The 16,758-nt window shown below is 36.6% G+C and overlaps 1 protein-coding gene across 7 annotated transcripts in view; it reads right to left on the minus strand.

The window, feature by feature from the left end:
* The window catches only part of TENM1 (teneurin transmembrane protein 1), an 867,710-nt gene that overhangs the window by 274,688 nt on the left and 576,264 nt on the right, over nt 1-16,758 (minus strand). For all 7 annotated transcript variants that reach the window (XM_051827786.2, XM_051827790.2, XM_051827788.2 and 4 more), the window contains 3 exons: nt 6,940-7,139; nt 5,481-5,691; nt 236-337 (listed from right to left, as the gene is read on the minus strand). In XM_051827786.2, coding sequence (XP_051683746.1) covers nt 236-337; nt 5,481-5,691; nt 6,940-7,139 — 513 coding nt within the window. The remainder of the gene's footprint in view (nt 1-235; nt 338-5,480; nt 5,692-6,939; nt 7,140-16,758) is intronic.

The following is a 16,758-nucleotide window of genomic DNA, read 5'->3' on the forward strand; positions in this document are numbered from 1 at the left end:
ATTACCTGACCTCCCAGTTTACCCATAAAACTGGGATAGTAGTAAATCTTACCCAAAGAGATAACATGAAGTGTTTAGAACAGCATTTGTCATAGTAAGTGCTTTGGGTGGCAGTGGTGTGGTTACTGCTGCCATAGTTGATACTGCTACTACTACTTTTGTTATTAGTACTAAATCCAAGTTCTCAAATGACATCTATTTCTCTAAATCAATCAGAATCGCAAAGCAATTTTACCTCTAGCACAATCAGGTCCAAGGAATCCTGGGAAACAATGACAATGGCCAGAGATACATTCTCCATTTCCATTGCAATTGGTGGAACAATCATCCATTATTTCTATAAATGGAAAAAAAAAGAAAAAAAATGAATAAGCCAGGAGGCTGTAGAGAAAACTGAAGAACTATTTTTTAAGTTGCAGATACTCTTGAGCCTATAGTAGTCTTGCCCTGTGCTGTCTACACAGCACTTAATGCTCAAAATCAGATGCCAAAGACTTCTGTAAGATGTCACATGCAGGACAAAATTATTAAAAGGATCTGGATTTGCTGAATTGGCTATTTAAGAGTGGAACTAAAAATGAAATTCATCTCAAAGTGCATAAAGGGTCTAGATGAATTGTATTCTTAAGACATTCATGATAAGGCTAAAAATGTACCAGGATTATCAGATATTTCTCAAAAGTAAAACAGGCTTAAAATGCAACCATGAAGACTAGTCTCATTTTTTTTTTTGACAGGCAGAGTGGACAGTGAGAGAGAGAGAGACAGAGAGAAAGATCTTCCTTTTTGCCGTTGGTTCACCCTCTAATGGCCACTGCGGCCGGCGCACCCCACTGATCCGAAGGCAGGAGCCAGGTGCTTCTCCTGGTCTCCCATGGGGTGCAGGGCCCAAGCACCTGGGCCATCCTCCACTGCACTCCCTGGCCACAGCAGAGAGCTGGCCTGGAAGAGGGGCAACCGGGACAGAATCCGGCGCCCCGACCGGGACTAGAACCCTGTGTGCCGGCGCCGCAAGGCGGAGGATTAGCCTAGTGAGCCGCGGCGCCGGCCCTCATTTTTTCAAATTCAGGTCATAGCAAATAAAGTTTCTCCACTAGCAACGTAGAATATTTAATCTACTATCTTGACAGCTTTAATATGATAATCAGTATTTCATTTTCATTAATAAGTGACAATTGGATGCTTTTAAAGTAAGTGTTCATATTAAATTCCCCACCACTAAAAGCACTAGAACCTAAGAATTTTGTTGAGAAATGCTTTCTTGACTGTAAATGCTTATCAGTTCACTGCCACTAATATCTTTTCAATCCATTCTTGAATAGGTTTCTGGGAAAATTAAAAAGACTTTGAAGGTACTCACAGACAGCTATGGTGACACAAAGATGTACAGTGCAACACAACTTTGATAAGTCTGGTGGTAACTTTTCTAAAAAGCTATAATGTTATACAAATGGCCAGACTCCACGAAAGACATTAAGGGTGTTCCCAGCTTAAAATTGTGCTTGAGTATAACAGTGATCAAATTCTAAGTCTATGAACTATTATAGTATTTATGCTTTACTGTAAGATTTTGTCTGTGTTTGGGGTTTTTTAAAAAATCCTCTTGTCATTACTCCATTTTGTAAACGTCGTATACCTAACACTACTATACTAAAAGTTTTATGTTCTGGCCTATTAAACTCACACTTCACTTATGTGCCAATTTTTCCTTTTTTCAATCCAAATTATCTGCTTCACCAATTTTCACTTGGATAAGCTATCTTCAATTAAAGGGAGAGATTCTAGGAGGTGGTCCTGGCAACTTCCACTGAACAACAACAGTGAGAATTTATAGTAATGGTAGAAAAATCGCATTTCTGTAACTGTGGTCTGTGCCGACTTGTATGAGTGGTAGCATGCCATGGATATTTAGAATGCAGAAGCCTGGGTTTTAGCTCCAGATCTACTGAACCTGTTTCTAAAGAATGTAGCCTGGTAATCTGCATTTTTAAGATTTTATTTTTCAGTTTTTTAAAGTTTTATTTATTTATTTTAGAGGCAGTGTCAGAGAGAGAGAGAGAGAGAGAGAGAGAAGAAAGAGAGAGAGAGAGAGAGAGAGGAGAGAGAGAGAGGTCTTCTATTCGCTGGTTAACTTCCCAAATGGCCGCAATGGCTATAGCTGTGCTGATTCAAAGCCAAGGAGCCAGGAGCTTCCTTGAGGTCTCCCATGTGGGTGCAGAGGCCCAAGGACTTAGGCCATCTTCTACTGCTTTCCCAAGCCACTAGCAGGGAGCTAGATATTAAATGGACCAGCCGGGAGTCGAACCGGTGCCCATATGGGATGGCAGCACCGCAGGTGGAGATTTAACCTACTAGGCTACAGCAGCACCCCCAGTAATGTGCCTTCTAAGAAGTGTCTCAGGTGACCCTTCAAGTGCTTACCACATTAAAGCATTCAGAGCCAGTGCTTTAAATATTCAGCTTCAATGGTTAGAGAATTTGTGATCTCGATGTTGGCGTTCTGCCTGGGGCAGAATAAAACAAGAGAAAGAAACTGGTACCTAGTCCATTTGGGGATTCTCAGAAGGCTGAGAATGAATCCAGTTGGCTTTGTGGATAGCCAGCCTATTATCAATCAAAGGGGATTATTTTTCTTGCACCTGTGTGAATACATCAAATTGCCTTTTGCAAGTTTATGATGGTTTTGTTCTCCAACCATTGTGTTGGGAAATGAACTAGAGAAGCAAATGACACGTGATATTTACTGAACTACAACTGGGCTGGCAGGGATTTAACAACTGGCAAAGAGTCAATGATTTTTAACTCATTAAAACTTCAGTTATTTCCAGAAAACTATGAATTCGTAAATACAAGCAATTATGAAAAAGCATAGTCGGGTTTTTTTTTTAACTCAAAGATGGAATAATTATTTCTCTATTTTCTATTTATCTAGTTTTCTGGTACCAAGCAGTAATGACAGTTCGTAAATATGCACTTGGATTTCCCCTGCTGTGGATGGTCAATAGAAGGCCATAGAGGAAGCTTTCAAAAATAAATAGAGTTGAATTGAATTTCACATTGGATCCTGTTCACAACCTCATGGACTGAGCCTTGTGAGAATGTAACTATTCTGGAAAAATTCTTTAATAAAGTTTGCTCTCAAAATAAATAACCCTATATCTTACTGACTTAGACAAGAACTATCCCTGAGCCCACACTGTTACACAGAGAGCAACTCCAGTAATGCAAATGAAAAGGCGAAAAGAGGTCTTGGGAGCTGCTACCTTTACTGCGTGTCTAAAAGACAACTGGGACAGCCTAGGGACTCTACGAGGAAACCAGCTGCACAGAAAAGCACAAACAAAACTAGTGATACAAATGGAACAGTTTTTCTATTTATGTTGACCTCCAGAAAGCTTTGCTTCCTATCTTTTAAAGCTTACTTCAGAATTACTTCCTAGACTCCAGTCCATTAACATTAATAATAATTTTGAAGTTCTATGTTTAAAATTATATTCTTTTGTTAGAGTAGAAGGCCCCTTAATATTTGCATCTGCACTGATGATAGGCTTTGTTTCTGGTTGCCCTCCACTGTGGGAAAGCTAAAGATGAAAAGTAGTCTTATGGAATGAGTATAATCTAAACGGTATGAGGCTTTGGAACGGACTGGATCTCAGATCTCAATTTCGTCACTTGCTGTTGGTGACACTTTCCAGGCCTCAGTTTCCTTATTTGTAATGTAAAAATCTATATAGGTGCTCTGTCAGGGTTTTAAGGAGAATCAAGCAAACTAACTGAATGTAAAGCATCTAATACAGTGCTTGGGGCAGAGTGACAGTTCATAAATGGCATATATTATCAGGTTACAGCGCAGGTTGCCTGAGATAAGGGGATATTGACAGCTCTGCTTATACTACTGGAAAATAATATGTATTAATATAAGCCACCATCTGGCCTATATTATTCATTCAATAGATGTTAGTTATTGATTCTGTCTTGATTCTTGTTAGTAGCAAACCAAACGTAGTTAAGATCAATCAACTTATATCAATATCATCAATAGATGAATAAGCACTATTTAGAACAAATTTATACCAACCTGACTTTGGTTAATCAAATATATTGAACTGTTTTTACTCTGATTCAGATAAAATATACAAACAAAGAATGGGAAGAATTTAGGGTAAATGACTTATATGGCTTTTAATTGTTTTGGAAATGTATCTGATTTTTCTTTGAGTGGAATAATAGGAGAAAACATTTTATTGCTTTAAAATTTGAGAAATGTGTTTATGTAATCTTATAAAGATAATAGAAAAGTAAAGAAACTGGTTTGCATAAGCAAAAATCATTTAATTTTGGTCTGTCCCCCGAGTGTGTTGACTGACAAGTCAAATTCAAAAAACAAATACTTTGGCTTTTTAAGATGTAAGATAAGTAGAATTTTCCTCTAGGGGAAAAATCATCAGTGCAATTTTATTGCCTTTCTGATTACTTTAGAGGAAGGTTTTTGATAATCTTATGGCTATAATAATATTTTCTACTGACTCAAGGTCTTCAGCAGCAAGTAAAAATAGAACATAATTGTTACAAAGAGCAGATGGTATATCTATTAACAGTCAACACATCTTTTTAAACATATGGCTGAACAGGTTAACTAAAGGATAAAGTGGTGAGACTTGTGTAAAAAACTGACAGCTGTATAACATTTTCCTTTCTTTTAAAAGACATATGTTTTAGGAAAATTCATAAAACATGATACTGTGTCTGTGAGTTGTTTACCCTCAGGACTCTAAAATTGCTAAAAAGCTCAGCTTTCTTCACATAAAAGGTCATGGGGGATGAAATTTACCGAAAAATGACAAAACAATTAGATGACTCCAGCTAACTAGGGTGAAAGTAAGTAAGTCTGGAGAGGCAATATATTAAAAAGTACATGTTTTGAAAGGCTCTGAGCACACTGAAAGAGCCATTGTGATGATTTTCAGACTGAAATGTTCTACAGGAAAGAGCTTTGAATGACTCATTATTACACTTAATATTCTCTAAATATTCATAGGTTGTATTTTGAAGCCCTAATAGTTCTAGAATCAGTTGTTCTAAATAATTGCATTGATGTCAGTTTTTCTTTTTTCAAAGATGTTTATTTTCTTTTGTAATAGAATTTGAATTTACATGGCTCTTCTTGCTCATTCCTTCTTCACTAAAGTTGTTCACCTATGTAGTGTCGCTACTGATATTATCTAGGTAATTCCTATTGGGAACACCCAAAAAGGTGCAATGTAAGTGTCCTAGAATAGCAGCAAACAATGAAGTATTTAAAATATCTTAATCAGCATTAACATTATCAGTGGCAACAATATAAACCTTTCTTATAGCAACCCACAATGACCTTAAGGAAGAATGAGCAATAAGTTTAAATAACTTGTTTCACTTTCTTACTGATTGTGTCTTTCTGGAGTTATACTCTTTAATTTAAAGTAACAGTTAAGGCAGCTTACCAATTGCTGTAGTTAACACAAATACTTGCTCCATCTTTTTTCCATCGTTGTAAAATGCCAGATACCAAGGTCCTTGGTCCATATACTCTATGAAACCTGTCTCCTGAAGTGAGGTCAAGATCAGGTTCCGAGGGGAATGCTGGGTATCATCAGAACTCTTGGAGTCCTGCTTGACCAGTTGTTTGCCATCCATTAGTTTGACGAAATCAAACTGGAACAAATACAATCACAGATATGAACCACTAATTTTTATATCTTGGCTGATAAACATCTCTAACTTCAGTTGCTCTGTTTCCTACTTCTTTGCTTCGGAGGTGGGCAAAGTGGAAGAGAAGGTTATTAATTCTTAAGCATATTTGAATTCAAGAGTATATTATCAATTCTGAAAAAAAGCTTCATAATATTTATAAATGTTATAAACCTTTCAGTTTGAAAGTATTCAAAATAACCATTTGAAAACAAGCCAAGAAACAGAAAAAGAAATCTCCTGTAGTATTATGCAAGAGAATCTTGACATTTTACTAAAGTATCTGATAGAAGACACTTGAAAACACACATTCTGCTCAGAAATGTTACAGTGACCTTCTTTACAAATTAAGACAGTTTTACAGTTTCTAAAACAATAAATGAACAGTCAAAAATTTGAGAACATTCACCATAATTTACAACTTTTGTTCTAACATAATTGAATATTGAAAGGATACTCCCTCCTAATCAGTGGACAGGCTCAAGGCACATGTATCCTTGAACATTTATACATTTTTTAAGAGTAACATTTGAATGGCATTTGAATTCCCTGCATTTTCTGGCCCAGAAGGTAACGATTTTGTAATCATATCTGTTGAGAAAAAAAGCAAGACCCAGATGTTTGAGTCCTTTCAATACTTCCCAGTTGGAGTAGAGCTCCCAATGAGTTTACATAGGGAAGGAGCAAGAGGGAAAAAAGCAAGAGAAATGAAGTGATTAAAGTTTGAGGAAGGGTTATGAAAACTATAGAAGTTTTATATATTTGAGTTATCATTAATAATAGCAAAGAAAAATTTCTATCTGTAAGATAAAACCTGCCTTTTGGATCGATTTCCCAAAAGTTCTGAATGAGTATATTTCTTCATTGGGAGAAGGGCATACGGATGTACACAACCAGAGAGGTTGTATGGGCTGTAAAGCTAAGATTAGAGGGTTGGAAACTCATGATCACCCTGTTCCATTAAGCAGAGGTCAAGTATAAAGAATATTTTCATAAGCTCTCTTTTCTGAATCTGTCCTGGTGAATGATATTCTTTATTTCTCTCTGCCACTTATTTTTCATTTGTTTCTGTGCAATTATTCTTGATATTTGTTCATTACAAAAATTTTTCTGCCCTCACCTTTACCTCCCCTATACTTCACAAGTAACAAATCCTGAACTGTTCAACCCACTACTCTCAAAACAAGTTCAAGAAAATATAATATCAAATACCTGAGTGTGTGTAGGTGGAATATTTCTTCTGCCATAAATTCCCAGCAGAGAGTCCTTAGCTAAGGAAATATTGAATTTCAGATAAATAGGATGGTGGATAGTAATCTGGAAACGCCAGAATAAGCCAGGTGGAATGGTCTGCATGACCTGTGCGCCAATGTCAACTTCGCCAGTGTCTATCGCTCGTCCCTTCTGAAACACTAGTTTGAAAGGTAGAGAAAATTACACATCATATTACTCTTAATTTACAAAGCAATAGTCTTTAGCTTTTCAAAAATAGATATAACAAAACAACTAATTCAGCTGCTTTCTTCCTTCTCACTCCACCTATGTTTCCAGCCTTACCCCAGTTAAATACCTTCCAAGGAACTTTCCCTAGCCAATCATGCCAGTCTCTGCCTTCTCTTAAACTCCTATTATATTTATTTCAATCAATTTGATGCATTTTAGCCACGATTTACTGAGTGTTGTCTCAGTTGCTGCAAGAAATACAAAGGTGAATAAGATACAGTTGTCAATTGTTAAATCAACAACGGGAGTCACTGTGCACCTGCTCCCCATGTAGGACCTCTGCCCTTAATGTGTTGTACTATGAGAATTAATGGTAAAACTACTACTCAAACAGTACTCTATACTTTGCATGTCTGTGTGGGTGCCAACTATTGAAATCTTTACTTAGTATATACTAAGTTGATCTCCTGTATATAAAGATAATTGAAAATGAATCATGATGAAGATGGGAGAGGGAGTGGGAGACAGGATGGTTGCAGGTGGGAGGGAGTTTATGGGGGAAAAAGCTGCTATAATTCAAAAGTTGTACTTTGGAAATTTATATTTATTGAATAAAAGTTGAAAAGAAAAAAAAGCAGATGACAAAAAAAAAAAGAAAATAGCAAAGGAAATAGGACAAATACACAAATAGCCATAATATAAAGGAAAATAAGTTCTTTTGGTATTCAAAGGAAGGAAAGATATTTGGTTGAGGATACTTCTTATTCCTAGCTGTCTCTCTCCCCTTTGTCAATGTTTATTTCTCCTTAGTACTTATTCACATATAACACACCACATATTTTATTTATTTGTTGTTTATTCTCTGTTTTCTTGACAGAGTATAATCTCTGTGGGGGCAAGGGTTGAGGCTATTTTCTTCATTGTTTTATCACCAGTATCAAAAAGAATGTAAACAAATGTAAGCAAAAGAATGTATGTGATCAACACATATTTTTCCAATGAATGAATCAAAAAAGTGTTATTTTAGCAAGTGGCATTAAAGATGAGCCTTAGACTAGGAGGGAGGAGATTTCAACACAGTCATTAAGAAGGGTGCTCCACACTGAAAGAACAATTTGAAATGAAACAAAGAGGAGGGGAACTGTAAAGCTAAGGGGTAGGGTATGTGTATTTGTTGAGAAGCAGTTAGACACAGGTCTGGAGGGAAAGAATCGTATCATATTCCATAGGGTCTCAAGTGCCATTCAAGAAGGTTTATATAGTAAATGATGGAAAATCATTAATAGTTTTTAATACATAAGAGGTTTGGGTACATTACAAAGGCTAATCTTGAAGCAGGAATAGGATGACTTAGAGCAGAGAACACAAGGATGATATAGAAATTATAGGTCAATAATTCAGGCGCAATGACATGAAGATCTAAATTTAGGGTGAACCCAAACAGCTCACATAGAAAAAATACATCCTAGTGAAAACCAATGAGGTGTGAATGGATAAAAGGAAGGACATAAGAGAGACAATACAAAGCAAGATTCTACAGCAGAGTTTCTCAAACTTTAATGTGTACAAGATGGGGTTCTTGTTAGAATACAAATCACAATTCAGTAGTTGCAACTCGAACATTTCTCTAAGTTCCTAAGTGATGCTTTATTGCAGCCTCCCTTTCTCAAATCCTGAAACATAAGATTCTACAGAATATTACATGTAGGTACTTAGGAAGGGTCAAAAATGACCCCATGATTATGAGTTTGGAAGTTAGAGAGTGCTGATAGCAGAAACCAGCAACCTAGAAGGAGCTGGTCTGTGAGGGGGGTTGGACAATCAGAGTTTTATTATTTGTCATATTTCTTAATTATTTCTTATGTGTTAATTTAATATGTTTCTATGGAAGTCTTTGTTATGTGGTAGTGGGGAGGGAAGGGACACAAGAGGAAGAGAGAGAATTAGTTTGCCCTGGTTTTAAACAAGGAGGATTATACCTCAGGAGGGAAAGTTAAATTTGGCCTCATTTCACACTGCCTTTATATTTTTCAGCCATCAACTCCTTCTCCACACCAAACACAGTTTAAAAACACACATGGTCTCTGTCCTTTGTGTTCACCCGCTATAAAATTAACAGCCCATTAAGAAACACACCTGCGGTGGCTTTATTCAAAGGCCAATGCCTTGCAGCTTTTAACTCCCTAAAATACCTCCATTATTGCTTTTTGTGTTAAGGCCAAGAGTAATAACTATTTTAAGAATGTTCACTGTTAACTGTTAATAATATATTTCAAGTGCAATTTTGAACATAATTACGTATTACAGGACACATAATTTTGTGGAATTGACATTTATAATAAAATACGCCCTTTGAGATAATAAATGACCAACTGAGGATTTTATTTTTCACTGGGAAGTTATTTTTTTTTCCATGTGAGACAGAACAATTTGGTTCCCAAAGGGTTGATTATACATTTAACTCTTAAGGTCCTGGGGCTGATAAATGTCTTCAATGATCAGGCAATTAATAGACCATGTTTATGTGGACACCTCTGTTACCAACTTAATGTTCAGTTTATCCAGCTGCTAGCTGCTATAGGGGACTTTAATCACTTCTTAAAATGCATAATTTGGTTATGAAAACAATACTATAAATACAAAATAATTAAAAATCTCAGTTTCAACACAGTTTTTAAGGTGCTAACAGCAGCCTTTAATGAATAGATGCTGCCATGTAAAAGAATCTGGGCAAAATTGTGTGATAGACATTAACCTTATATACAAGCCTTACCAAGTGCCACACAATCTCTTTCTTCTTTATAGTGTCATATGTTGCATCATCAGGCTATTTAAATGTTATTTGCTAAATCTAAAGAAACTCAAGAAGCTGTGTTGTTGGGATTTCCTGGTTATCAGAATTATTACTATATTTTTGGAGCACATCCATAAGTCATTTATAAACATAATTTTTATAAAACACAGACTTACCCTTTGAGAGTTTACATCACAGTTAAGACAAGGTAGGGAAATGGAGATGGCAAAACATGAATAAACATGAGGACTATAATTTAAAAGAAAATAACAAAGCAGATAGGTGTGGTAAGTTGGTATTAAGAGAAACTTGGGGCTGGCCCTGTAGTGTAGCAGGTAAAGCTGCTGCCTGCAGTGCTGGTACCTCATATGGATGCCAGTTCAAGTCCCGGCTGCTCCTCTTCCGATCCAGCTCTCTGCTATGGCCTGGGAAAGCAGTAGAAGATGGCCCAAGTCTTTGGGCCCCTGCACCCGTGGGGAGACCTGGAAGAAGCTCCTGGTTCCTGGCTTTGGATAGGCTAATTGGGGAGTGAACCAGTGGATGGAAGACCTCTCTCTCTCTGCCTTTCCTCTCTTTGTGTAACTCTGACTTTCAGATAAATAAATAAATCTTTTTTTTAAAAAAAGAAGAGAAATTCTCAGTTTGCAGATGAAAAATTTCTCAGCCTCTACGTTTCAGTGCTCTGTGCATCAAAAAGGAAGGTATCTCCCTCTTAGTAATCCACAACACTAAATAGCCTGCGCCATTTTATCATCTCTAAAAATTAGTTATGGATTATAATATGGTGACTATAAATTCATTTGTTGGTCTATTATTTTTCTTACTGTAGGCCAAATGTGAGAAAATCTAAAGACAATGAAATTACATGCAAAAGTATAATATAAATATTATTTTGAAGAAATTCTAGAATAAGAAAATATAGTGGATTTGGCCAGACTGAACACTGAGTTTGATCTTATATTTGGGAATTAGAAGTGGTAGAGTTAAAATACTGCACTAGGTTTTGGTTTTTTGTAGCATTCATTTTTCAAATAAGTATTATTTTTTATTTGAGAGGCTGAGAGATAAGGGAGAGGGAGAGGGAGAGAGAGGGAGAAATTCAGAGAGAGAAGGCTCCCATCCAATGGTTCAGTCCCATAATGAGCACAATGGTCTGGGCTGGACCAGGCTGAAGACAAGAGCACCATCCAGGTCTCCCTTGTGGAGGGCAGGAACCCACTTACTTGAGCCATCACCTGTTATTTCTCAGGGTCTGGAGTGGTAGGAAGCTAGAATTAGGTGTAGAGCCAGGAATCAAACTCAGGCATTCCAACATGGAATGTGGATGTCTTAACAGCTAGGCTAAACACTCATTGCTATTCATGTTTTAATTGTCATTTAATCATTTTTTTTTTACTGAAGCATATAAAAAGACCTAAGAAGACAATCTTTTCTAGTAACAACACTTTTACTTGTACAGATTCAGGATGAAATGCAGAGCCACAGATCATATCCAACTGTGCAGTACTGTTGTTATCACAGTCTCACCAATATCTACCAATTTAGTTCAAGCTAAACATCCTCTTTATAGGTTACAACACAGGCATCAACCGCTGAGCAGGAAAAACCAATGGCAGATAGGCTATGTTGAAGGGCGGCACACTAAGTGATGGTAGCTTAGTTCAAAAAGAAAAGGTCAAGTTACCTAGAAGTTTTTTTTAAAAAAAGGCCTGAAATTGATGACAGCTGTTGTATGAATTAGCTGTATTATCTAAACAAAGGGTTCCTATTTCTAGACTCAGACACACCTGAACGCTAATAACATGATTATCAATAACACTGTCTATATAAAATATGAGGCATACAATATTCTGAACATATGTATGTATTTATTTGTTTTTTCTACTTCATATAGTTAGACATGCTACAACCAAAGAACTCAGTTGAAATTGTTAGAAGATACTAATACAGAACCACTAAGAAGATTCCACTATTAGGTCTTTAAGAAAGAATAGTTGAGTAAAGGCTACAGTATTGTCCATAACAGAAATACGAATAGTGCTTTAAGAGATGTTTGTGAATTCCATAAGAAGTACCCAAGATTTTTTTTGTCAACAGAGAAGAAAAAGAAACATGCATTAAGAGCATATATTTGTTCTTAACTTCAACCTAGAGCATTTTCAAAATGTTAAAAAGGCATTGGTATGATTCTTCAGTTGAATTAGTTCTAGAGTATCTCATGGTTTAAATATCATCTTCTTGTGTACCTTCAAGTATAATATTAGTTTCACAGTAACAAATCTTTGTAAAACTTAGATATCAGTGCCTGTGGCAAAATGAGGAGGTGAGACCAACACTATTCCCTTTCATGAAAAGCTTTGAAGAAATCAAAAAGGAATAGCAGAAGACTATCATTTTCATCTATATAGCCTTATGTAATTTTTCACATATTAACTGATGAAGAGAAATATTTGTTCAATTCTCCATTCTTTAGGGGAGGTTATCCACAGTATGTGTTAAGCATGCTTTTTTTGCATTTATTATATAATCCAAGAATAGTCAGGAGAAAGAAAACGGAGAAACAGCCTTGCACATAGTAGGCACTTGGTGAATACTGTATGGATAAGTTAATAAAATAGTAATATTAATTTATTCTTTTGATAGTAGTTTTGATAATTTATTTTGATACTTCAGAATAAGGTTTGGTGGGCAGATGAATTGAAACTATCTGTACACATAGGCCTTTGGGAATGAACTGTGAATAAAATATGTTTGTAAATAAAATCCCTCTGTCTTACTGACACTTATAATAGATAGCTGACTGTGCTTAAAAGTCCATTAGCTAATCTCACACTTGAGAAATACATTACTATACAAGTATAAACAATTATATTGAGACACTGAAAAACTTCAGATTATAGCACAGTACCTTATCTAGTTTTGCATACATCATCTCAGGAAGAAGTGAAATGGCCTTGCTAAAAAACCATCTTTGGCCGGCACCGCGGCTCACTTGGCTAATCCTCTGCCTGCGGCGCTGGCATCCCAGGTTCTAGCCCCAGCTGGGGCACCGGATTCTGTCCCTATTGCTCCTCTTCCAGTCCAGCTCTCTGCTGTGGCCCGGGAAGGCAGTGGGGGATGGCCCAAGTGCTTGGGCCCTGCACCTGCATGGAGACCAGGAGGAAGCACCTGGCTCCTGGCTTCGAATTGGCGCAGCACGCCAGCCACAGCATGCCAGCCACAGCACGCCAGCCTTAGTGGCCATTTGGGGGGTGAACCAAAGGAAAAGGAAGACCTTTCTCTCTCTCTCTCTCTCTCTCTCTCTGTCTAACTCTGCCTGTCAAAAAAAAATGCTAGTTAAACGGTTTATTTTGAATTGCATTTTGATTCTGCATATCTGTTTTTGGACACATTTTAAAAATATAATTATATTTTTAGAAGGATTTTTAAAGTTCATCATAAAAATATCCACATTCCCGAAAAATCCTTAAAGTTGCACAACTCTTCTAGTGTGGTCTACTGTTTATTAAGTAGCATGCACAAAAATTAGTTTCCTAATTTAAGGTTCCTCTGTTTATATGCAACCTTATACAGTATAATATAAAGTATCTTGGTAGAAGTTTCTGTATACTGATTATCAGAGGTACATGGAGTAACCAATCTCTTTGAATTAGTAAAAATTTGAATTGATATAAAAATCAAATTTATCATCAAAGCGTTATATATTCAAACACGTATTCAGAATCATGGGTCAACATGAAATAAAGTACCTTCTTAAAAGAAAATAATACAAAGGAAGTACTCAGAAAAGTGAAGAGTCAACCGACAGAAAATATTTGCAGACTATACAACTGATAAACAATTAATAACCAGGATCTATAAGGAGCTCAAGAGACTCAACAACAACAAAACAAATAATCCAGCTTAGAAGTGAGCAAAGGGCATGGACAGGCATTTTTCAAAGGATGAAAATCAAATGGCCAACAGAAACATGAAAAAGTGCTCAGGAAGATCTAGACATCAGGAGAAAGCAAATAAAAACCACAGTGAGGTTTCAATTCACCCCAGTTAGAATGGCTATCATCCAAAAATCAAAACTAATAAATGTTGGTGAGGATGTAGAGAAAAAGGTCCTAACTGTAGTTAGGAATGTAAACTGGTGCAAAGATTATGGAAGACAGCATGGAGATTCCTCAGAAATCTAAAAATAGATCTACCATATGACCTAGCCATTCTACTCTTGTGAATTTACCCAAAGGAAATGACATCAGCATATGAACCCCCATTTTTTTGTAGCTCAATTCACAATAGCTAAGATACGGAATTAATCCAGATGCCCATCAACTCATGATTGGATAAAGAAAATGTGGTAATCTACTGTTGGTGGGAATGCAAACTGGTAAAGCCATTATGGAAGACAGTTTGGAGATTCCTAATAAACCTGAATATAGTCATAACACACAACCCAGCCATCCCACTCCTCAAAATTTACCTGAGGGAAATTAAATTGGCAAATAAAAGAGCTATCTGCACCTCAATGTTTATCGCAGCTCAATTCACAATTGCTAAGACATAGAATCAACCTAAATGCCCATCAACAGAAGACTGGATAAAGAAATTATGGGATATGTACTCTATAGAATACTACACAGCAGTTAAAAAAAATGAAATCCGGTCATTTGCAACAAAATGGAGGAATCTGGAAAACATCATGCTGAGTAAAATAGCCCAGTCCCAAAGGGACAAATATCATAGGTTCTCCCTGATCAGTGACAACTAACTGAGCACCTAAAGGAAACCTGTCGAAGTGAAACTGACACTATGAGAAACAATGACTTGATCAGCCCTTGTCCTGACTGTTGAGAAACAGCTTACTATTTTATTATTTTTAGTATTTTCTTTTTTTACTTAATACCATTGGTTGAATGCCTTAATTAACACACAATTGCTCTTAGGTGTTTAAATTCAACTGAAAATTGATCCCTGTTAAAAAGAGTGGGAATAAGAAAGAGAGGAGATGTACAGTTCGGCACACACTCACTCGGACTTACCCCTCAGGGTAAAGCTAGAAATGTGCCATGGGACTCTAAATCCCATTAAGTTGGCAGGTACCAATGCCATCTTACTAGTTAAAGTGATCAGTTTAAGTTCACAATTGATCATAACGATAGGATTAAGTGTCAAAGGGATCACATAAATAAGACTAGTGTCTGCTAATAACAGATAGAATTTAAAAGGAGAGAAGGACCCAACATGGAAAGCATGATACACAGCAGACTCATAGAATGGCAAATGCCTTAAACAGCACTCTGGTCTCAGAATCAGTCCTTAAAGCATTTGGATCTGGCTAAAAAGCCCATGAGAGTTTCTCAGACATGGAAAGCCAAGACACTGTGGCAAAAAATGGCTTAAATGAAAGATCTCTGTGAGATCCCAGTATAAAGAACAGGCCATCAAAGAAGGAGGTACCTTTCTCTGAAGGGAGGAGAGAACTTCCACTTTGATTTTGGCCTTGTATAAATAAGGTCAGAGTCTGTGAACTCAAGAGGCTTCCATAGCCTTGGCAGCTCATAAGAGCCACGAGTGTTTACTGACATCATAAATAAGAGTGTCAATTGTTAAATCAACAACAGGAGTCACTGTGCACTTACTGCCCATGTAGGATCTCTGTTCTTAATGTGTTGTACTATGAGAATTAACAGTAAAAATAATCTTCTAACAGTACTTTATACTTTGTGTTTCTGTGTGGGTGCAAACTGTTGAAATCTTTACTTAGTATATACTAAGTTGATCTTCTGTATATGAAGATAATTAAAAATGAATCTTAATGAAGAATGGGATGGGAGAAGGAGTAGGAGATGGGATGGTTTGTGGGTGGGAGGGAGGTTATGGGGGGGAAAACCACTATAATCCAAAAGTGGTACTTTCAAAAATTTATATTTATTAAATAAATGTTTTCTAAAAAAAAAAAAAAGAAAATGTGGTATATATACACAATGGAATACTACTCAACCATGAAAAAGAGTGAAATCCTGTCTTTGCAACAAAATGGTTGCAATTGAAAATCAATATGCTTAGTGAAATAAGTCAGTCCCCAAAAGACATTGTCACATTACACACAAACCATCATATACTGTCACTAGAGTTTTCATGTTTTTCCAAGTGGATACACAACATTATCTGTTACCTAGAAGCAGAACTGTTCTCTGGATAGTGCTTTTGGAATTTAACATTGTTACTACTTGGGAGTGATACATATTTTTGATATACAATATTAGATATCATTACATATGTTATGATCATAAACATCTGGAGTTTGGGATGGTGGCAGGAATACTGGCCATACTTAGTGCATCGAGCTTCCCCATTTTTTATCTTAGAATATATGCTCCAGAGGTCAGGACACTCACAGTTGTCTAAATTCTTGACATGTACTTACTTCATAGTTAATAAAAACAATTATATGATGATTTAGCTATTACACAGTTGAAAGTATTGAGGGTGCTGGGAGTGGGAATTTTGCCTAGTGATTAATATGCTGGCTAAGCTGCTGAAGGCCTGGTTTGAGTACTGATGCCTCAGCTTTCTATTCCAGTTTCCCACTAATGCACACTCTGGGAGGCAGAAGGTTGTAGCTAAATTACTTTGGTCCTGCCACCTGTGTAAGAGACTTGGACTGAGTTCCTGTTTCCAGGCTTTGGCCAACCCAGCTCTGGCTGTTATGGACATCTGGAGAGCAAATCAGCAGATGCCAGTTGTATCTGTCTCTTAAAGATGAATGAAGGAATGAATGATTTAATAAAGTAATGAGGGGC

The sequence above is a fragment of the Oryctolagus cuniculus genome, chromosome X (genome assembly GCF_964237555.1).
Source record: "Oryctolagus cuniculus chromosome X, mOryCun1.1, whole genome shotgun sequence".
Lineage (NCBI taxonomy): Eukaryota > Metazoa > Chordata > Mammalia > Lagomorpha > Leporidae > Oryctolagus > Oryctolagus cuniculus.